The sequence below is a fragment of the Dasypus novemcinctus genome, chromosome 10 (assembly GCF_030445035.2).
Source record: "Dasypus novemcinctus isolate mDasNov1 chromosome 10, mDasNov1.1.hap2, whole genome shotgun sequence".
Lineage (NCBI taxonomy): Eukaryota > Metazoa > Chordata > Mammalia > Cingulata > Dasypodidae > Dasypus > Dasypus novemcinctus.
This window is the reverse complement of record NC_080682.1, coordinates 107,037,359-107,060,332: the sequence shown is the minus strand read 5'-3', so window position 1 is coordinate 107,060,332 and position 22,974 is coordinate 107,037,359. Positions and strand designations below refer to the sequence as shown.

Genomic DNA, 22,974 nt, shown 5'->3' with positions numbered 1-22,974 from the left:
ATTGTTTTTCTTTTTGTTTTTGAGTTGTAGGAGTTATTGATGTATTCTGAAAAATTGAACTCTTATCAGATGTATGATTTCCAAATATTTTCTCCCATTTCGTGGTTTGCCTTTTTACTTTCTTGATAAAGTCCTTTGGTGCAAAAACGTTTCCAATTTTGATAAAATCCTGTTTATTTTTTCTTTAATTGCTCATGTTTTGGTGTAATGTCTAAGAAACCATTGCCTAACACCAGGACCTGAAAATGCTTCCCTATGTTTTCTTCTAGGAGTTTTATAGTTTTGGTTCTTATATTTAGATCTATGATCCATTTTGCCTTAATTTTGTATATGTATAACTTTCATTCTTTTGTGTATGACTATCCAGTTTTCCCAGCACCTTTTCTTTCCCCATTGCTTGGACTTGGCATCCTTGTCAAAAAATCAGTTGGCCATAGATGTCTAGGTTTATTTCTGAACTCTCAGTTTGATTCCATTTAGTCCCTGAGCTTTCTGTTCCTTAACTTTATATCTAGTTAGTGATATGACAGAGATTTCCTTGAGTGTCAGGAACTAACAGAAACAAACACACCAACACAAAAAAAACACCCTTCACAGTCTTTGCAAATTGACACTGTGTTGGCTGGTGCTCCCCTTCAGAGTTTAGCCTTCCTACCAAAAAGATCAGCCTTAGGTGAAAGTGCAGGGTCCTCAGTCTTTTCCAAGCATGCATCTTGTCCTGGGCATGCACTCATGGCCTTAGAATTCCCCCGTATACAGGAATCTGAATATCCTCTTTTTCCTATGAAATAGACCTCCCACTCCTCCTGGATGCTCCTGGATGTCATGAGGCTGGTAATCCTTTGTCCTAGGGACATACTATTTGATGGTTTTTTACACTGCTTTAGCTGTCCACATGCTACTATTTTTATATTAATATATGCAGGGCAAGTTCAGGGACAGTGATCCAGAGACATATCTTGGTTCAGTTCTTCAAGCAGCCACCAGCATACAGTCACCCCTGTATGTGCTCAGGAGTTACTCTGCTCCCTCCAGACCAGGGCCAGGGACTCACACTGCACCAGGGAGGGGTGGGTGAGGAGCCCACAAGTACACCACAAGCTTCTCCTACTGTTTTTAAGTTGTGTTTTCTTGATTCAGCATTTGCCTAGTTACAGCAACCCTTTAACTGATTCTGGAGCTCTCAGGAGGATGGCTCTATCCGTTTTTTTTAGTTCAGTGATTCTGTGGGAGAAGAGAATACTACAGTATCTTATGCCACCATGTTGGCCAACCAGAACTCGAAATCTACCATTTTTGTCATGTTCTGTTTATCTGCCTGTTCTACATTCCTTTTATTCTCTGTTTTTTCCTTCCTTTGGATTAACTGAATATTTTTAATGTTTTCATTTTGCTTACTTTTATTACCTTAAAGATGACAATATACTTCATTGACTTATCAAAGTCTAGTATAAATTGATGTGGTTACTTCTAACTAGAAGAATATTTGGATTCATTTACCTCCCTCCTTACTTAAAAGTTATTGTAAGGTATTTTCACTCAAAATCAATTTTAAACATCACAAGAAATTATTATTATTGTTCTAAACTGTCAGTATTCATATAGATCTATTCACATATTTACCTTTTCCAGGAAGATTGAAACCAAACTTCTGAGATCATTTTCCTTCCACATGAAGGTTGTCCTTAAGTATTTCCAGTAGTGCAAGTTTGAGGACAAATTCCCTCTTTTGGTTACTTGAAAATATTCATTCTTTTTTTTCTACCTGGTTACATCATTGTCTTTTTGGTGCATTGCTTCATGGCTCAGGGTCCTGTGCCTCTCTGCACCACACAGGTCTGGGATGCTGTTTTTCTTTCTTTCTTTCTTTTTTAACAGGAGGTTCAGGGAATCGAACCCAGGTCCTCCATATGGTAAATGGGAGCTCAATTGCTTGAGCCACAGCAGCTTCCAAAATTTATTCTTAAAAGAATATTTTTGCTTCCTATAGAGTTCTAGTTTGGAAGTTATTTTCTTTTAGCAGTTTGAAGATACCATTTTATTATCTTCTGGCTTCCTTTGGGCTTTTTTGTTGAAAAATCATCTGTCAATATAAGTAGTTCTTCTTTTTTTACCTTCTGATTTTCTTTTTATTTATCCAGGTTGGGGCAGCAGGGATACTTGAATTTGCGGCTTGCTATCTTTTTGCAGTTCTCAGTTATTATATTTTTAGATGTTTCTTCTGCCCCCATTGTCTTTTTTTTTTTTTCAGATTTTTTAATTTAATTTCTCTCCCCTTCCCCATCCTCCCTCCCCCCGTTGTCTGTTCTCTGTGTCCATTCGCTGCATGCTTTTCTGTGTCTGCCTGTATTCTTGTCAGTGGCACCCGGAATCTGTGTCTCTTTTTGTTGCGTCATATTGCAGCATCAGCTCTCCGTGTTTGCAGTGCATACTGCACTTTTTTCCCACTGGGCAGCTCTCCTTACGGGGCGCAGTCCTTGTGCGTGGGGCTCCCCTACGCAGGGGACACCCCTGCATGGCAGGGCACTCCTTGCACGCATCAGCACTGCATGTGGGCCAGCTCATTGCACGGGTCAGGAAGCCCTGGGTTTGAATCCTAGACCTCCCATGTAGTAGGTGGATGCTCTATCCATTGAGCCAAATCCACTTCCCTCCCAGTGTCTTATTTATCTCCTTTTGAGGCTCCAATTGTCATACATTACTACTTCTGTTTCATCTTATCTCTGAACCTGTTCTCTGTATTTTTACCCTTCTATCTCTCTGTGATTCATTCTGGGTACTTTCTTCTGAGCTACCTTCTAGTTAATAACTTTCTTCTTCTGGACCTATTCTATCAAATCCATTCATTATACTCTTAATGTCAGTTATTGTATTTTCCAGTTTTAGTTTTTCTGTTTTATTTCTAGTTCTCATCAAAATGTTCATTCTAATCTTTTCTCTCTTGAACATATTATGTGCAGTATTTAAAAGTCTGACTGATAATTCCATTATCTTTATTTCCCTATTTGTATTGTCCATTCTTTCTATTACATTATCCTGTATCCTTATATGCCTGTATATTTATACATATATATGCGTGTGCGTATATATATTTATATATTTTATTTATTTATTTATTTTTTTAATATACTTTTTTTTAAGGAGGTACTGGGAACTGAACCCAAGACCTTGTACATGGGAAGCCAGCACTTAGCCACTGAGCTACATCCACTCCCCAATGAGTATTTTTGTTTGTTTGTTTTAGGAGGTACTGGGGACTGAACCCAGGACTTTGTGCATGGGAAGCAGATGTTCAAGTACTTGAGCTACATGTGCTTCCCAATGGCTGTATGTTTTTGATTGAGTGCAGAATATTTTGTATGGAAAATTACAGACGTTTTTTAAAGCCTAGAATAATACTATCTTCCTCTAGGCTCTTTTATATTTGCTTTAGGCAGGCAGTTGCTGACCCAAATTATTCCAAATCATCTTAATTCAGTGATAGAAACTGAAGCTACTTGAAGCAGGTCTTCAGTCTCTGCAGGGTCTGGATTATGTCTAGTTCACTTTTTCTTCTAGGATTTAATTCTTCAGTGTTCTAGCTTAAAGCATGGGCATTTTATCAGGACTCCCCTTCTGGAATATCTGGACTCCAAATCTGCCCTCTACACTAGCAAGGCTGTCAGTCTCTTTGCCACTTCTAGAGTAAGCAGAAGCCGTAGGGGAACAGTGGCCCCAAATGCTGAATAGACCTCTTTGGTTTCTGTCCTAAAATCTTGAGCTCATTATTCTTTACAGCTTGTTAACTCCTAGTTGCCTTTAAGCAGATGGTTTTTAAAATATATATTCCGTCCACATGTTCTAGTTTAAAGTCATGGAAGAGTTGGTGCACATTATTTGGTCTGCAGTACCATAAAACTTTCCATTTATTTTGGTCAGGTGCTCAGGTATACTCAGTATAGAACACAGTTAAACTAAATCCATGAATTCATGACTAGATATTTTCTGGACTACTCTGATGATATATGTTTTGGCTATAATTTTGCAAGAAGATAGTCTGCCCTCTCATTCCCCTTCCTTACTTATTCCAAGGCAATTGTCCCCTGACTGTGGGATGAAGGGAATGAATTTAGTTCTGGTTCCCTCCAAGGGTACATCCCTTTAGGGTCCAGGATCAATGTAAAGGGTTTTCTATTAGCTCTCCCATATTTGTTGGACCCTGGGCCCTAGCCCCATGAGACTAACCCCATTAGACTGTCAAAATCATAATTCACCTTCAAAAGGATGAGCAAATGCCGTCAAGGCAAAAGTGGCTTCTTGCACTTAGTTTCTCTCTCTGGGTTCTCACTCAAGGACTTATCGTGGTGCTTTGATAGCTATGAAACTCCAGACAAGTATTAATGTCATTTTCTTCCCATCCGTCTGTCCATATTCAATATGCTTTGTGGGTTCCTCTTCTTCTGGTAATTTCTTTTTTTTTTAAAGGTTTATTTATTTATTTAATTCCCTCCCCTCCCCGCCCCCGCCCCCCCGCCGGTTGTCTGTTCTTTGTGTCTGTTTGCTGTGTCTTGTTTCTTTGTCCGCTTCTGTTGTCGTCAGCAGCACGGGAAGTGTGGGCGGCACCATTCCTAGGCAGGCTGCACTCTCTTTCGCGCTGGGCGGCTCTCCTCACGGGCGCACTGCGCGTGGGGCTCCCCTACACGGGGGACACCCCTGCGTGGCACGGCACTCCTTGCGCGCATCAGCACTGCGCATGGCCAGCTCCACACGGGTCAAGGAGGCCCGTGGTTTGAACCGCAGACCTCCCATGTGGTAGATGGTCGCCCTAACCACTGGGCCAAGTCCGTTTCCCTGGTAATTTCTTAAATATTGGTGGGCCCAAGCTGTGTACCCTCAGCCCACTGTTTTCCTTCACCTTTATACATTTCTTGGTGGTCTCATTTCTTCCCAAGTCTGAGTTATTTCTCTACCTCATGTCTGTCTTCTGAGCTATAAGCCCATATATCCTACTATGCCGAACCCATCACACACATCCCCATGCCAAAATCTCCTTCTCCTATGTCCCTGACTTTGGTGACTGGCACTGCTTTCCATCTACTATGCAGTTGTCTAGGCTAGAAGCCTGGGCATCAGCCTGAATTCTTCCTTTTTCATCCCCACACATCCATTCAATCATCAGATACTCTTTTTTGTGCTTCCTAATTTTTTCTCAAACCTGCCTACTTCTGAAACCCTCCTATTTGATCTCTCAACCTGCCCTCCTTACCAACAGCCAGAGGGATATTTCTAAAGTGCACATCTGATTATATCACTCTCTTGTTTAAAGTCCTTCAGCAGCTTTCCAGTGTCCTAAAGATAAAGTCCATTAACATGGATCACAAGGCTTTTCATGACCTAATTCTGCCTTCTTCTTCATCCTCCTTTCTTTTTTTTTTCCTTTCACTGTATACCTCATCTATCCTAAACTATTTGAGTCTATTGCTTCTGGGCTTTGAAATATACTATTACCTCTGGATGAGTTAGAGGACTCATATTTGACCCATGTCATCCTTATTCTGCTCTATTACTTATTTTGAGCTGAAATGTAAAACTTTGACTCTCCCATCAAGCTTATTCCCTTATCCTCTTGTGCCTTTACCTCTATACAAGTTGGCTCTCGGGCTTGGCTGGCACAGAGCGGAGGAGGATTGTTACCTCTTTTTTTCTAATCACTGTATTCCTAACAATGCCACTTAAAGAACATGGGCTTTTTAGAAGCCACATCCTGCTGCTTGTTTGCTAAGACCCCTAAGACCTCTTTTACTCAACAAGCTGCTACGCCATGTCTCCCTCATCCTGTGCGTGCACAGTGGGTTTTCTGTATCTTAACACATAAGCTGATCTGATATTCACATTGACATTAGAGCTTACTAAATTTCATCTTATTTGCTACAAGCCTTGGTTCATCTGTTGAGCAATATTTTTAGCCTAACCCAAAGTTCTACCATATAAAAACTAAAAAGAGATCCCCTTTTACCAGATAGAGAAATGGCCCAGAAATGCTCAACACCAGTCAGAAGTCACACAGCAAGCAAAGCACCTGGGCCAGAGCCCAGGCCTCCTGACCCCCATGCCCATGGCTTTTCTAATATGACACATGAATTCCCATCCCTGAATCCAACCACTGGGAGATACTCTTGGCTTCTAAAAAAGTTAAATCTGTCAGATTTTAGATAGCATTAATTCATTTTGGCAAGAGAAGGTGTAATAAAAATAGCACACTCTGAACAGCTGGAAACCTGGAACCTTTTCTCCCCCACTGCCAGACTCCTGCCACTTCAAAGAGCTCTTCCCCCCAAACCACAGTGGGAAGTGCTCAGTGGGAGAGCCTGATGCTTTCCTCTGAAGCCTTGACTCTCACCTATCTCCCATCTATTGACTGACCCCTACTTTGAGACATCTGTTTCAGAGACAAAAAGGAAACTTTACCATGTTATAATTAAGATCAAACTTTAAAAAGGCAAATCAGTGTAACTTGTCACATACATACACACACAGGACAGAGCCAGCTTCTCTGTTATGGGGCTCAAGAGGAATTTTCTGCAGGCTTATATCTTAGCTATTGCATATTTCACTGGAGTAAAATAAAGATTGGCCAATTAATTATAAATCAACATAGCTGCTGTGCATCCTCCTGTAATTGCTCTTGAATAGAGGTGAAAAATTCAGTGGATAAAAGTTGGTCCTTCCACGAAGAGGAAAAGAGTCATCTATGACCTTGAAATACTGTGTACTGAAGGCTTCCTTCCTTCTCTTTTGACTGTCTCTGATCTTTGAATTTGTCTCCCACATGGCTGCTAGGGCTTTTTCTGACACCATATCTGACCTGTCCCTTTTTCAGCCAGAACTATCATGGTTATATTCTTCAGAAGTCCACGAGTGAGCAGAAAGGGGGGATTTATTCTCAGGGTACTGGGGACTCTCACAGCTATGCCTTAGTAGATTCTGAGCACTCTGGGGCAGCCAGGAAGTCTGTCCCTTGTCTTTCACATCTGCTCCTCTATGTGACTCTCCCCATTTTTGCTTAAGGTGAGCTGCCTTTGTCTCTGTGGGCCACATGATGGGACACATGACTACCCAAAGCATTCTTAAGTATATAATAGATGCAGCCGAAAAAAGATACTTTTCCTTGTTCCTCTCCCTGCCTCACAGTGGTTAAAAGCAAGGCAAATTCTCTCTCCATTCTTCGTGGTTTAGTTTAAACATTGCCTTCCCTGAGTCCTTCCTTCCCCGCCCCAGAGTGGGTGACTCCCACCAAGCTTTGCACCTGCCTCTGTTCTTTGTCCCACCACATGAAGGGTCAGCGCGACCACCTCCTCTAGAAGACTGTAAGCACCTTGAGGGTAGCACTGTGTGCTTTTGCTCTTTGTATCCCTAGTGCCTGGCTCCACTAATGTAAATTAAAGAAATTCATGGGTCTCCAGATGAAGATGTCTAGGAGGCAGCTGGATCCAGAGGTACAGAACTCAGATGACAGGGATAGGCTGGAGCTTGAAACCACAGATCTCAGCAGCAGAGCCGTAGAAGAGGTTGGTGAGATTGCCCAGAGGTCATTCTTTGAACCAGAATTCAAAGACATCTAGGTCAGCAGTCTGGGGAACACTAACCTTTTAAGACCCAGGCCAAGGAAGAGGGACTGCAAGCAGACTGTAGGGTGTGAAGCCTGTGAAAGAGGCGCTCGGAGGGGGGAGTGGCTGCCACGTGCAGCCCGGCGGCCTGGGGAGAGCAGTTTCTCAAGAGTTGTGGGAGCAGAAGCCAAATCGTCATGGGCTCAGAGTTGGCTGTGTGTCAGAAGCCAGACCCAGCACTTTCCAGGCCCCTAGAGGATGCAGAAATAAAATTGAGTGGGAGTCTTTAAAAAAGACTACACATACGTACAACCCAGACATTCCTGGGCATTTGTCCCAGAGAAGTGAAACCTTTATGTTCACACAAAAACCTGTACAAGACTGTTCATAGGAGTTTTATTTGTAATAGCCCCAAATTGGAATCAGCACAGATGCCCTTCACCAGGTGAATAAACAAACTGTGGCACTTACGTACCAGGGAATACTACTGGCAATAAAAAGGAATGAGCTATTGAAATACACAACACCTTAGATGAATCTCCAGGAAATCGTGCTAAGTCAAAAAAACCAATCACAAAAGATTTTATACTATATGATTCCATTTATATAATACTTTTTTTGAAATGAGAGAATTTTAGAAATGGAGGATAAATGAGTGGTTGCCAGGGGTTGGGGCAGGGGGTGGGAGGGAGGTGGGAGTGGTTATTAAAGGGCAACACGAGGGGTACTGGTGGTATAGGATCCTTGTAGTGAACTGTTCACCGTTTTTACTGTGATGGTGGATATAGTTGATAAAATTGTATAGAATTTAATATTCACACACATGTACACACGCACAAATGTGCACAAGTGCAACAGGAAATCTGAATAAGGTAGGTGGGTTGTATCAATGTCAGTAACAGTTGTGATATTATACTGTGGTTTCACAAAATGTTACATCAGGCAAAACTGCATAAAATGTATAAGGAGCTCTCTCTGATTCTAACAACATGGAAATCTACAATAATCTTAAAATTTTCAGTTGAAAAAAAAAAAGGATGCAGGAGCAGGCCCCAGCCCCACAAGCCCCACTGCCAGTCCCACTTCCTGAGCTCCTACTGCTACTTTTATCAAAACTACTTCTTGGACCTTCTGTAGCTGTCTGGCTCCTGCTTCTGAATCCCCCCAGCCCTGAAGGGCCACACCACCCTCCCTGCCTGGATTGCTCCGGCTTCTCCAGCTTTTAAACTCCTGGCCTACCTTTGTGAGCTACCTCTCTCTGTCCTAAACAACCCCCACCCCTTCCATCTCTCTACCCTTTAGCCCACATGGGGCTTGGAGTTGCGAATGTGAGAGAGAGGTAGTGTGGGGCAGTGGAGAGGGCCTGGGTGTTAGCGTTGGGCAGACCCGGGTCCTAGTTTAACTCCACCGCTTTCTAGCTGTGAGACCTTAGCCACTGCACTCTGAGCTTGAGTTCCTCATCAGCTGAAAAGGAGCTCAGTTAAACCTATGCTCAGTGCTGTTCTGAGGGGACATACATAAAACCCCTAGCCCAGGGGCAGGAATGCTGCAGCTCTTAGTAACCTTAGTTTCCCTTCCTCTTGTATGTGTGCCTGTGATTTTTGTATGTGTGTTTATGTAATGTGCTGTGTGGGCGTGGGTGTGTTTATTTCGGTGTGCAGAGCGTACAGAGTGTGGATGGAGGAATGAAAGTGCGATGTGAGTCATTTGCCTGTGTGAGCTTACACAGTTACCTGGGCCTCATCCACCTGGCGACACAAATGAGGTCAAGTTAACGATAGTGGCTAAAATGCCACCACCTCCTGCCCCACCTGTATAATTCAGGTGCTCAGCCCCTTAAATCCCGCTCTCAGGTGTTTCTGGGAACCCTCAGAGAGTTTGAGCCTCAGAAGAGACTTCAAAACGCCTCACTGATGTGTGTATTTCATGAAATCACCTTAAAGAGAGCCTTGGGGCACCAGGGATGGTACCCGTGAGCCATCATGCCCTGCTCCACTCAGTGCTCTGTGCCGAGGGCGCTGTCCGCTGGTGCTCCCCTGGTTACTTGGGGTGGCACTGTATACCTGGAGGTCTGCCCCGAGCCCAAATCCTGCAGTGTTCTCCCTGCAGAACGCTCCCTCCTAACCCGGCCATGCCTCGGTCACACTAGTATTTGCCATGAGCCCCACCGGTGTCTCCCCACCCTGCTGTCCCAGCAGTCTCAGTGCGCCCGTCAGCTGACGTGTGCAGCCTGTCTCCACAGCAAAGGCCCAGCTTACGGGCCTAGAACTGGGCCTGGAGCCACTGTCCCGGATAGGCCTCTTCAGGCTCGTCTCGTCATCTGTCGCTCTCCCAGTTACAGCCATCAAAGCCTCCTCCTTGCTTCTCCCTCTCCCCACGCAGAGCTATCCATGCCAATAGAGCTCTGTGACCCAGCTCCACCTAAATTCTAGCGGCAGGTGCTATCCGGTTTCAACCTGAGACATTACCCCCCTCTATACACTACATGTGCAAGGAAGGATTTGGGTAAGAAGACTGTGTGTGTTAGTGTGGTCTGGGGAAGGGGCCAGTTGGAGGGAATTACACCTTCTGGTCCCTTTCCAAGCCAGTTAGGCCTCCGGATCCCCTATCCTGCGCTTCCTCCTGGGGAGAGGGGAGCTTGTCTCTCACCCTTGCTCATCACCCAAGATCTTCGCACTCACAGGGAGGCATCTCTGACGACGCTGACAAGCAAGAGGTACATCCTGAGGTTCCCGGCGCTGGAGACCCTGATGCTGGATGACAACAAACTCTCCAACCCCAGCTGCTTCGCCAGCCTGGCAGGGCTCAGGAGGTAAAGCCCCAGCGTCTCCTGCAGGGCCCTCCAGAGCCCCCAGCCTTGCTCACACCCAGAGTGCTGCCCAGAAAGCCAACAGGCCTGCGTTCACATCCCAGCTCCACCACTTACTTACCTCTGCAGTGACCATAAATAAGTTAGGTCTCCCCTCTGACCTTTAGCCCATCCATAAAAGTTGGACATCAGTAAGAACATTTCTGAGCATGTGCCTCGGTTGGAAGCAATAAAGAGAAAGGAGGGGGCAGGTAGTACTGGAGTCAAGATCCTGACTGAGAGAGGATGGGGGGGGGGACGAGCGGCAGTTGGGGAAGAATCAAAATCAGGAGGAGAAGTTTCCACGTGAGGAAGCATTTGAAATCTTCTAAGAACAGTTCTACCTATTTGGTTGAAATAAAGGAAATGCTGGCATTTAAATGGTTAAGCTTTAATCCCAAGAAAGTTGAATTTGGATTCAGCTACCATTTAGTGAATGCTACTTTGTGTCAGGCCTTTTACACATTGTCTCATTTAATCTCAGTAAGAACCTTGAGAGGTTAATAAATAGCACCCCCACATTAGAGACAGGCTTACTGAGGCCCAGCGAGGGTAAGTCACTGGTTCAGGGCCACACAGAAGTATGTGGCCAAACCTGATTCCGTCTTCTCTCCCCAAAGTTGCTGGGTATATGTCCCTGCAGTATGGTTATTTCTGTGATTCTGTGTTCACTTTCCTTAATCGAAGGCTGAAGAAGTTAAGCCTGGAGCAAAACAAGATTTCCCGGATCCCGTACCTACAGCAAGTTCATCTCGGAGACGGCTCAGGGGACTGGGTTGGAGGCAGGGGGAGTCCCCGAAAGGAGTCCCAGTCGACGCTGCAGCCCAAGTCGTGGGTGTTTGAGGCCTCAGACGGGCAACCGGATTACACTGTACTGCCCATGAAGAAGGATGTCGACCGGACAGGTGGGTGAAGCCCCCGGGCCAGCGCCTCTACTCCCTCGGCTGGAGTAAATGCCTCCGAGTTGATTCAAGCCTGTGGCTTCCTGGGGAGCTGCTGCCTCTGCACAGCTGGGCCTGGGGTGAAGGCCCCTCGCCTGCACTGATTCAATGCCTTCCTAACTGCTCCTGTCCGTTAAGATTCCTTTGAAATCTAATTAAGTGACCTGAAAAGTTTCTCTTCTGAAATAACAGGGAACTCCGACGTGAGACTCCGCCGGGATGGGAATTCAGGGAGCACTGAGGCCATCAGGGTGGCAGGGCTTTCAGTCCTCTTCTCTGCCATCCTGAGCCTGCTTGCTGGTCCTTTAGCCTGGTTCCTGGGGCGTCTCTACATGGTTATCACAGATCAAGAGTCCCATCCAGACAGCAACATTCAGAGGCGGGAAGGAAGGAAATGTCACCTTTATTAGAAACCCAAATCCCTTTAATCCCTGAGGGTATTTCCGGATTGTGTATTCCGTCCCACCAGTCTAGTTATCTATTGCTGTGCCCCTACCAGACTCTTGTGTTTGCATTTCTTTTAAATCGAGGGCTAACTTAACTGATGCACAGAAATCGTGTGGAGAGCTTGAATTTTTACATATGTACACCCTTTCAGCCATTACCCATCTTACAACATAGGGCATTTCCAGTGTCCAGTGTGGTATCCTCCCAGTCAGTGTCTCCTCCAAGAATAACCACTACCCTGACCTCCACCAGCATAGATTAGTTTTGCCTAACTGGAAATTCATGTATATGGAATCATTCAGCATATACACTTTTGTGTCTGATTTATTTCACTCAACATCGTGTCTGTGAGATTCGTTCATATCATAGTTCAGTCTTTTTTATTACTATTTATACCACAATTTATTTACCCTTTTTGCTACTTATAGATCTTTTGGTCATTTCCAGTTTGGGGCTTTTGGAGCTAAAGCTGCTCTGGATGTTCTTTTACATGTCTTTTGGTGGGTGTGTCCCTAGGTGTGGAGTTGCTGGGTCACAGAGCATAGCCGGTGTTTAGCATGAGTAGATACCGTCAAACACGTTCCAAAATGGGTGAACCAATTTACACACCCACATTAATGTGAGATGTCCAGCTACTTACTATCCTCACAAACACTTGGTGATGTCAGTCTTTTTAAATTTTAGCCATTTTATTAGGTATGCAGTGGTTTTTCAATGTGATTATAATTTGTATTTCTCAAATGGCTAATGATGTTGAGTACCTTTTCATATATTTTTTGGTCACTTTTACAACCTCTTTTGGAAATGCCTATATGTAAGTTGGATTATATATCTTTTACTTATTGGTTTGTTGGAGTTCTTCTTATATCCTGAATATAAACCCTTTGTCAGAAACATGTATTATAAAAATCTTCCCCCAGACCGTGGCTTACTTTTTCTTAATGGCAGGTTTTAATGAACAGAATTAATGAAGTTCATTTTATCAGTCTTTTGTCTTTATGCTTAGCGCTTTTTATTTCCTTTGGAGAATTTTTGCCTATCCCAAGGCCATGAAGATATTCTCCTATGTTTTTTTCCTAGAAGCTTGATTGTTTTAGTTTTCCCATTTTGGTTTATGACCCATCTAGAATTAATTTTTGTATGTGGTATGAGGTAGAATCAAAAGTTATTTTTTATTATGGATATCCAATTGACCCAGCACAGTTTATTGAAAGGACTATCTTCTTTCCCCCACTATGTTGCAGTGGAGGCATTATCTTAAGTTGGTGAGAGTATATGTGTCTGATTTACTGTAGCTGTATCGTAAGTTCTGATATCTGGTAATGAAGTTATCCAGCTATGTTGTTGTTCTTCCAAGTTGTCGTGGCTATTATAGGGCCTTTGCCTGTCCATATAAATATTAGTATCTGTTTATCAATTTCCACACAAAATCCTGCTGGGATTTTTATTGCAATTGCATTGAACCTATAGATCAGTTTGGAGAGAGTTGACATCTTTACAATATTGAGTTTTCTAATTCATGTTAAAAACATATCCCACCATTTTTTAGGTCTTTTAAAATTCTTCACAAGGCTTTATAGTTTTCAATGGTAAGATCATGAATGTTTTCCACTGGGTTCATTCCCAGCCATTTGATCTTTTTTTGCTGTTGTCAACTGGATTGTTTGTTGCTAGAAATAGATAAAATTGTATCCAACAACCTCCCTAAATTCATTATTTCTAATTATTTGCAGGTTCTTTCAGATTTTTGTGTTCACAGTCATGACCTCTGCAAAGTTTTTTGTATTCTTTTCCAATCTTAGTACCTTTTACATCTTTTTACTTCCTTATTTTGCTGGGTAGGACTTCCAGTACCATGATGAATAAACGTGGTGATAGTGGGTATCCCTATTTTTGCCCCAACCTTAGAGGGAAAGTGTTCAGTATTTTAAAATTAAGCAGAACTTAGCTGTAAACTTCTTTTTTGCAGATGCCTTTTATCAGATTAAATAAATTTCTCTGTACTCCTAATTTTCTGAAAGTTATTATGAATGGGTATTTAATTTTGTTAATGCTTTTTCTGTATCCATTGAGATGATCATGTGGTTTTTCCTTCTTGAATCTGTTAATATGGTAATTATATTGATTGTGAATTTTGGACCAGCCTCGCATTCCCAGGCTAAATCTCACTTGGTCATGATCCTCTTAATATGTTGCTGGATTTAATTTGCTGGTATTTTATTGAGGATTTTTGCATCCCTGTTCAGGAAATACGTTGATATATTATTTTCCTTTGTTAAAAATGTGCATGTTAGGATTATAATTAGTGTTATGCTTGCCTCGTAAAATCAGTTTGGAAATGTTCACTTCACTCTCAATCCCTATTCACACTTCCCATTTTCATATAAACATCTACTCTTATGCTTGATACATTTTCCTGGATATGTATCCTCTTGAAAAATATATATTTATTTTGCATGTAAATGTGTTTTAATTTACATGATGATAATGTGCTATTGAGCTCATTCTGTTACTTAAGATTTTTTTCCTCAATGATGTTTTTAAGACCTTTCCTTACTGTTGTATGTCCTTCTATTCTTTGCTTTTAACTAATGTATAGCATTCCACAGTACTCAGCAGCCCATTTTACTCATCTGATACCTCACCAGTGGACACCTAAATTGCCTACAACTCTAAGTTACCACAAATAATGCTGCAGTAAACAACCTTGTATGTATATCTCTTGCATATACTCTGTGCAAGAGTTTTCCTGGAATATTTACCCAAGAGTGGGACTGGTAGATAACAGAATATATACGTACATAGTTTAAATAAGTGCCACCTGATTTTCCCTCAAAATGGTCACTCTAGCTCTCACTCACACCAGGAGTACCTGATAACTGGCATTTCTTCATTTACTTAGGCATTTGGTTTTCACCTCTTATGAATTGCCATTTTATATCATTTGACAGTTTTAAATATCTTCTTTTATTCTGTCACCTGCGTATTAACCTCACCTATAATCATATAGGTGTCATAGTTGTCATTCCTGAAGAGAAGTTCTTAATTTTGATTTTAGCCAAATTTATCCAATTTTGCTTTTTGAGGTTTTGTTTTGTTTTTTTTTTTCAGTAGGTACCAGGGATTGAACCCTGGACCTTGCACATGGGAAGCTGGTGCTCAACCACTGAGCTCCATCCACTCCCCGTTTAGACTCTTTTTTTTTTTTTTAAGATTTTACTTTTATTTATTTCTCTCCCCTTCTCCCCCCCCACCCCAGTTGTCTGTTCTGTGTGTCCATTTGCTGCGTGTCCTTCTTCGTCCACTTCTGTTGTTGTCAGCGGCACGGGAATCTGTGCTTCTTTTTGTTGCATCATCTTGCTGCGTCAGCTCTCCCAGTGTGCTGCACCATTCCTGGGCAGGCTGCACTTTCTTTCACACTGGGCATCTCTCCTTATGGGGCGCAGTCCTTGCGTATGGGGCTCCCCTATGCAAGGGGCACCCCTGCATGGCAGGGCACTCCTTGTGCGCATCAGCACTGCGCATGGGCCAGCTCCACACGGGTCAGGCAGTTCCGGGGTTTGAACCTTGGACCTCCCATGTGGTAGGCGGACGCCCTAACCACTGGGCCAAGTCCACTTCCCAATTTTAGGTTCCTGTTTAAGAAGCTTTTTTCCCTTCTCACAAGCTTAAAGATTGTTTCCTATGTTGGGTAACTTTTCATTTTGCTCTTTGAATGATTCCTTCAGAGAGGGGTTTGTGGGTAGTATATTTTCTGATTCCCTAAATATCCAAACCTATCTTTACTGTATCACACTTGAATGCCGGTTTGGTTGAGTGGAGAATTCTAGCCTTGAATAATTTCCCCTTAAAAATAATTACCCCAGGGAAGTGGACTTGGCTCAATGGATAGAGCATCCGCCTACCACATGGGAGGTCCAGGGTTCAAACCCTGGGCCTCCTTGACCCGTGTGGTGAGCTGGCCCACGTGCAGTGCTGATGCGCGCAACATGCCACTCAGGTGTGTCCCCCGTGTAGGGGAGCCCCACATGCAAGAAGTGCACCCCATAAGGAGAGCTGCCCAGCGCGAAAAAAGTGCAGCCTGCCCAGGAGTGATGCCACGCACATACAGAGCTGACACAGCAAGATGATACAACAAAAAGAGACCCAGATTCCCAGTGCCGCTGACAAGAATACAAGCAGACACAGAAGAACACACAGAAAATGGACACAGAGCAGACAACTTGGGGCGGGAGGGGGGGAGTGGGGAAGGGGAGAGAAAGAAATAAATAATAAATCTTTTTTAAAAAATTGCCCCATTGCCTTGTCAGTGAGCAGTCTGAGCCAGTGTGACACCTGTGACTGTGGAGGGGCAGGACATGCGTCCAGGCAGTGCATGCTGTGGTTTGTCTTTCTACCTCTCCAGGGGATCACCGCATAGCACCCATACCTGCAACTCTCTCCCAACCCCCGGAAACTCCTACTTCTCCCCAACTCTCACTCAGACCTCATCACCGGGGTTGTTTATACCATGTGTTGTTCTACTCCCTATTAATGTTTCATTTTCATGTGACTTTCCTCTTTGTGATACCACTGACTTGTGGAAGGCAAGTGGTGTTCACGTGGATTCCAGGCTCAGCAGATGCTCTGCTTAAGCTGAACTCACCTGTTTTTTGGCTCAGCGCACCCCTACGGTTTCAAGAGTGTAATCGCTCCTCCTCCTTGCTGGTTGCGCTTGGTATCTCTTCTGAATTCACTGACTAAATACATTTGATTTCTACTAGTATAAAGGATAGTATTTTAAAATCTTCTCACAGAGTATCTTTATATTCTGTCTTCTAAGATAATTGGTTTCCATTCTGATCAATACTGACAACCCAGTAGTTCTGAGGCTGGAAAGAACTTGCTGTTACAAAAGCAGAAAGTAGGTCAGTGTGGCTGAAATATAGTAAGTGAGGGGGAGAGGGATATGCAGTGAGATTGGAGGAGGAGGCAGGGGCAGATCATGCTGGACCTCGTAGGTGTGGGTGCCAGGCTTGGATTTTATTCTAGAGCAGAGGGACTTATTACCTGATGGCCCTCACAGCCCACTCCTCTTTCTAGGCAGCCCTGGAGCTGGGAAGTCAGAATGAGGCCCCTGCAGGAAGCACCCAGCTGGACACAGTGGGTGGCAGGTCCACCTGGGCCTCTCCAGGGGTCAGTCAGCACTCCTAACAACCTTCATTCCATTTCTTTTTTATTTCAGAAGTTGTGTTCTCATCTTACCCTGGATTTTCAACCTCACAGGTAGGGAATGTTTACTTTAAAAGTGTATTTGAGGGAGCAGATGTGGCTCAAGAAGTTGAGCACCTGCCTCCCCCATGGGAGGTTTTGGGTTTGGTTTCCAGTGCCTCCTAAAAAAGACAAACAAATAATGAGCAGACAGCAGGCAAAAACAGTGAGCAGACAGCAGGCAAAAACAATGATCAGATGACAAGGGGGAAAAAACAGCAAGCAGAAAACAAACAAAAACAAACAAAAATGAGCACGGAACAGATGTGGCTCAAGCAGTTGAGTGCCCACCTCCCACATGGGAGGTCCTGGGTTCAGTTCCTGATGCCTCCTAAAGAACAAACAGAGCAGATAACAAGCACAAACAATGAGCAAAAAAAGGAGCAAACAGATGAGGGGACCATGGCGGGGGAGTGGGGGATTGTACTTGAGTTAGAGCAGTAATTTTAACAAATGAAAAGAAGTTAATGGAGTCCTGAGAGGCGTTTATACACGTTCACTAAACCAGTGTTTACTGAGCACCTGCCCGGTGCCAGGCCCCAGGCTGGCTACTGGCGATACAGTGGTCGACAGGGCAGCCTGGCTCTGTCCTCGCGCAGTCCACAGTCTAGCTTTCGGTGTGCTCAGACACGGCTCAAGTAACGAAGGATAAAGCAGGCAAGGAAGAGGGTTAGCCCCCCAGATGAATCAGCTCCCTGACAAGAGCCCTCAGAAGCTCTAGTCGTCCTTACCAGATGCTCCTCTGTCCAGGTCTAATACTTGGTGTTACAGGCTTAGACCCTTGATTTTTGTCAGCACAGAATGTGGATTTTTCTCACAGGAATAGATGTTCACTAATCAGTCTCACAGAGACCAACGCACATGAACTAAATATTGATTTATTCATTTACAGTAAGAAGTGTACAGCTATACATTGAGCCACCAGCATTCTTGAGAGGCTGCATAGTATATTCCCTCCCCAGAGATACAGCTGTGTGTGAAACTATCAGGTCACTATTGCTCTGTAACAAACCAACCCAGCCCAACCCTTACTGACTTTGAACTATATTAATTTATTATTTCTCACAATTATTTGGGTTGGCTAGGGTTCTTCTGCTGGTTTCACTGGGCTCCCACGTGCAGTTGCATTCAGCTGGCAGGCTGGCTGGTGGACAGCTGGCACGGCTTGGTATCTCTCTGTGTGATTGTTCCATCTTGGACTTCTTTACAGAATGGTGGCATCAAAGGCTCTAAAACTCGATCACTTCTGCTCCATTCTATCCATCAAAGGAAGTCATAAGACCAGTCTAGTTTCAAGAGGGTAGAGAAACAGACTCCATCTCCGATGGAAGGCGCAGCAAGGTCGTACTGTAAAAAGGCATGCATATTGGGATGGGACGAATTTGAGGCCATTAAATAACCTACCTCAGAAGTCAAAGATAATGGGTAGGTTGCTCAGTTCTCAGCTCCCACCTGCCTGCCGTTTGAAAACATGGGGCATTAGCTGAACAGTTGAGACTTTTCGTGGCCTCTCTCATTAAGGTCAGATGCATTCCCCTCTAAGATCAGGCCCTCTCTGCCACTGCAGGGCCACTTAGGCACTCAGGTCAGGGCACTCCTGCCCTTGGACATTGCTGGATACCCTGAAGCCTGACTCTCTGGCTTTCTCTTTTCTGTGCCACAGTCTGACTAACCCCCTTCGGCTCACACAGGCTTGCTCCAGGTAGGAAACTGCACTGTTGAGACTGCCTTACCAGACTGTCACCAGACTCCACTCTGGCCTCTTGCGGTTGCATTCCGATCGCCTAGGAGGGAGTCCTGTAAGTTCCCTAACATCATCACATGGAGTGAGAACCCGTGGCTGGCCTGTTTGGCTTTGCTAGTTGAAACTCCAAGAGGGTTCCACAGATGTTCACTGAATGAACAAACTAAATTTACGTGGCTTGCTTATGATCACACAGAGCTTAATGAGCTGGGAACGGAATCTAGTTCATCTGAACCCAAATCATCAGCCCAACATCTACTCAGCAACTTCCTTTGAACCCATCTAACTCAAGGAACCAGTGAGTGGATTGTCTTGTCCTGAGTTAATCCAGCAGTTTTCATTTTGTTTGATCACACGTTTGACCCTGAGGCAGACTGGGCTGTTTGGAAAGACCCTGACCCCACAAGTGACCAGATACACTGTGCCACATCCAGGCCCTGGGCCTGCCTGCAGTCGTTCAGGACTTAGTTGTCGTTTCATCCTGGAAGGAAGGGCCTTCGTGATAGGAGGTGGGCTAGCCCATCAGACCAGGTGTTCAAGGCTCAGGTCACTCCTGTCTCGCTCTCCCCACTGTGACTATTCCCCTTTCCCTCAACAACACAGGTTCTTGTGTTGCGCTTTTCTTGCGCTTTTCCCTTCTGAAGAAATGTTAGCCCAAGTGTGTAGGAGGGCCAATTCAGGATACACTGGTGCAGGATAGAGGGTAGAGGAAGGGATCAGAGAACCTCAGGGAGCTTGAAATGGGAACTTTGGGTGCTGGAGAGTTTGCTCATCTGTGACCTCAGAGAACTTGGAACCAGAACCCTGACATCTCTCCTTGTAACCCTAGATGTCTCTTTTGGCCAAGCCTCTCTAAAACTGTCATTCTTTCATCATACTCCACAGGATCTGTTGGCCTTTGGCAGCCTCAATGTCTTTATCATCAGGGCATTCTGACTTTCACTTTTTTTCCCTTTTCCTTTCAAGACAACCAAGGTATGTGCACTTCCTCCCATATTCGAGATTCTTCCTGTGAAGTCACTGAAGGCCAGGAACCAGACGCTGGCCCCGCCCTTCCCAGAGCTGCGGTACCTTAGCCTGGCGTACAACAAGGTGACTTGCTCCTTCTCCACCTGTTTCCTTGGGGGCACAGATGGGAGGGAGGGAAGGGGGCTGCTCTGGCCTGAAAGATAACCCTCCGGTTCCCAGCTCACAGGTGTGAGGGTGCAAGAATTCTCAGGGCGGGAAGGTGGAGTGAGTGCAGGTCAAGGCAGGCGCCCGTCCATTAGTCCCAGACATTTACTTAGCACTTCCTGTGTGCAGGCCCTGCACTAGGCATTGAATAGACAGCTCTGAAAAGAAAGATTCAGCCTCTGCCCTTTTATTTCAGAAGTTGCGTTCTCACTCTCGATTTTATAGCTATTAGAGAAGACTGTTATTCTATATGCAGAGTCAGTGCTGTGAGGAAATACACAGTGCCACAGAGGATATGACAGTGGGTCTCACCTAATACTGGGACCCAATATTGGGACCTGGGAGTGTTCTTGAGGCAGGATGTTTAAGCTGAGGTCTGGATCAGTGAGTTTAGCCAGGTAATGGATGAGGGGTGGGGTGACGTGGGAAATAATGTTCTAGCCCAAGAGATCAGTACTTGTGAAGTCCATGCGAGGGCAAAGTGTTTTCCTGATATTTTTCCAATATCCACATTCTGTTTGACTTTCTATAAACCCCACTAACTGAGCCCTACTTAAGTCTGAAGTGCAGGAAATTGCTTATATCCCTTCTAAGGCCAGTGTTGGTGCAGCTCCGTGTTGGTGCTCCGTGTGTGCAGTACCACTCCTGGGCAGGGTGCACTTTTTGCACGTGGGGTAGCTCTCCTTATGGGGTGCACTCCTTGCGTGTGAGGCTCCCCTACATAGGTCTAATCACGGGTGTTTGAGGTCCAGGAATCTATTTTTTTAAGAAAACACTCCAAATGATTCCTATTTTCAGGAAAGTTCTAGAGATACTAGCCAAATGGGTAGAGAAGAAGATATGGGTAGGAAGGCAGAAGCACTAGACTAGAGCAGGGAAAGACCGGGCTACCCCGCCTTTCCCACTGCAGGTTGCGAGCTTGAGGCAGACTCAAACAGTGAAGGGGAGACAACTTACTCTTTTTTTTTTTTTAAGATTTATTTAACTTATTTCTCTCCTCTCCCCACCCTCCATTGTCTGCTCTCTGTGTCCATTTGCTGTGTGTTCTTCTGTGTCCGCTTGCATTGTTGTCAAGCGGCACTGGGAAACTGCGTCTTTCTTTGTTGCATCATCTTGCTGCGTCACCTTTCTGTGTGTGCAGCGCCACTCCTGGACAGGCTGCGCTTTTGTCACGTGGGTCGGCTCTCCTTGCAGGGTGCACTCCTTGTGCATGGGGCTCCCTATGTGGGGGACACCCTGTGTGGCACGGCACTCCTTGTGTGTGGTAGCACTGTGCATGGGCCAGCTCCACACGGGTCAGGAGGCCCTGGGTATTGAGCCTTGGACCCTCTGTATGGTAGGCAGATGCTCTATCAGTTCAGCCACAACCACTTCCCAACAATTTACTCTTGAAGTTCACAGTTTTAACTAGTTCATGCATTTGGATATAAATAAAAGAAACTTTGTCAAAGCAAAATTTATATATAATAAACTCTATCCATTTAAAGTATACAATTCAGTGAGTTTTGATAAATGTAGATGCCCAGGTAACCATCACCCCAGAAAGTACCCTAATAATCCTTTGCAGTTTATCCCCCCTACACCCCAGGCAAACACTGACATGCTTTCTAGCACTATAGATTAGTTAACTGTTTTTTTTTTTCTTTTTAAGACTTTCATATGGCTTCATAAATGGAACCATAAGGTATATATACTCATTTGTGTCTGGCTTCTTTAATTCAGGATAATGTTATACATGTTGCTGCATGTATTGTTAATTTAATTTTTACTGCCAAATAGTATTCCACTATATGGGTAGACCACACTTTTTTATGCATTCACCTTTTGATGAACATTTAAGGGTCTCTATTTTCAGCTATTTGGAATAAGGTTGCTATGACCATTTGAGTATGTCTTTGGGTAGATGTGTTTTCATTTCTCTTGAGTAAATACTGGGAGTGGAATTGCTGATTGTTAGATAGGTGTATATTTAACTTTAAAAGAAATGGCCTGGGGGGACAGGCAAGATGGCGGGTGAGTAAGGAGCTCCAAGAGTCAGCTCCTACTACAGGGCAGTTAGTAAACACCCATAGCTATCTAAAGAACCTGTTTAAGGGGCTCAGGAGACCAGAAGAACATCCTGCAACATCCTTGAAAGACTGGAAGGAGACTGCCTATCTGCAGAGAAGATATGTAAGTAGAGCACTCCATGGAGGCCAGTGCCCATCCTCCACTGGAGGCACAAGCTGCCTCAAGACCTGTTCTGTGGCTCAAGTTGGAAGCTCCGTTTCCCAAAAATGGGGGAGGAAGAGATGGTTGGCTACCAATTTCAGCTGCTAATCAGTAAAATGAGCTAGCTAAAGTATAATCCTTAGAACTAATAAAGTTTGATCCAGTCCAAGTCAGAAAGAGACAGGTAGCTGCCATTTTAACTCTGCTCCCGGCATGAGGTGAAGCAGGGCTGACTGAAAATTACAGTGAAGTTAGGGACTGGCTTCCTTCCGCCCAGATCAGATTGCAGCCCTAACCTAGGCTCCAGGCCCAACTCCAGCAGGGAGGAAACTGGCAGGACCTGCACCAGCCTCCCCAGGTACCTGGAGGCATTTTTGGCCAGCACAGACTAAATAATCAGACACCAGGGGCTCCATCTCCACCCCCTACCCCCCACCCTTGTAGGAGATAGGAGAGGAGTTGTGTTTCCTCAGCCTCACTTTTGGACCACGTAAACTGGTTTGTTGAGCGCCTTCAATTCCATCTCCACCCTCGCCTCTCCCCCAAAGAATAGGAGGGGGCTGGTGTATCCTCAGCCTCTTCAGGCATTGGCAGGCACTTTCGGCCTACAGGGACTGAACTGTTGGGCACCTGTGAATCTGCCCCCATCCCCAGTAAGGTAGGAGGGGGCTGGTGTTTCCTTAGCCTCTCTGGGCAACAGCAGGCACTTTTGGCCTATACAGAATGAAATGTTGGGCACCTGTGGTTCCATCCCCACTCCATAAAGGGCATAAG

At 44.7% G+C, this 22,974-nt stretch overlaps 1 protein-coding gene and 1 long non-coding RNA gene across 6 annotated transcripts in view; one reads left to right on the top strand and one right to left on the bottom strand.

Annotated features, from left to right (window-relative positions):
• Positions 1-22,974, top strand: part of XRRA1 (X-ray radiation resistance associated 1) — a 98,315-nt gene that overhangs the window by 53,254 nt on the left and 22,087 nt on the right. For all 5 annotated transcript variants that reach the window (XM_058305950.2, XM_058305949.2, XM_023585821.3 and 2 more), the window contains exons 9-12: positions 10,270-10,398; positions 11,122-11,339; positions 17,047-17,087; positions 19,783-19,908. In XM_058305950.2, coding sequence (XP_058161933.1) covers positions 10,270-10,398; positions 11,122-11,339; positions 17,047-17,087; positions 19,783-19,908 — 514 coding nt within the window. The remainder of the gene's footprint in view (positions 1-10,269; positions 10,399-11,121; positions 11,340-17,046; positions 17,088-19,782; positions 19,909-22,974) is intronic.
• The window catches only part of LOC139439885 (uncharacterized), a 56,062-nt gene that overhangs the window by 11,851 nt on the left and 21,237 nt on the right, over positions 1-22,974 (bottom strand). The gene's annotated exons all lie outside the window — the stretch shown is intronic.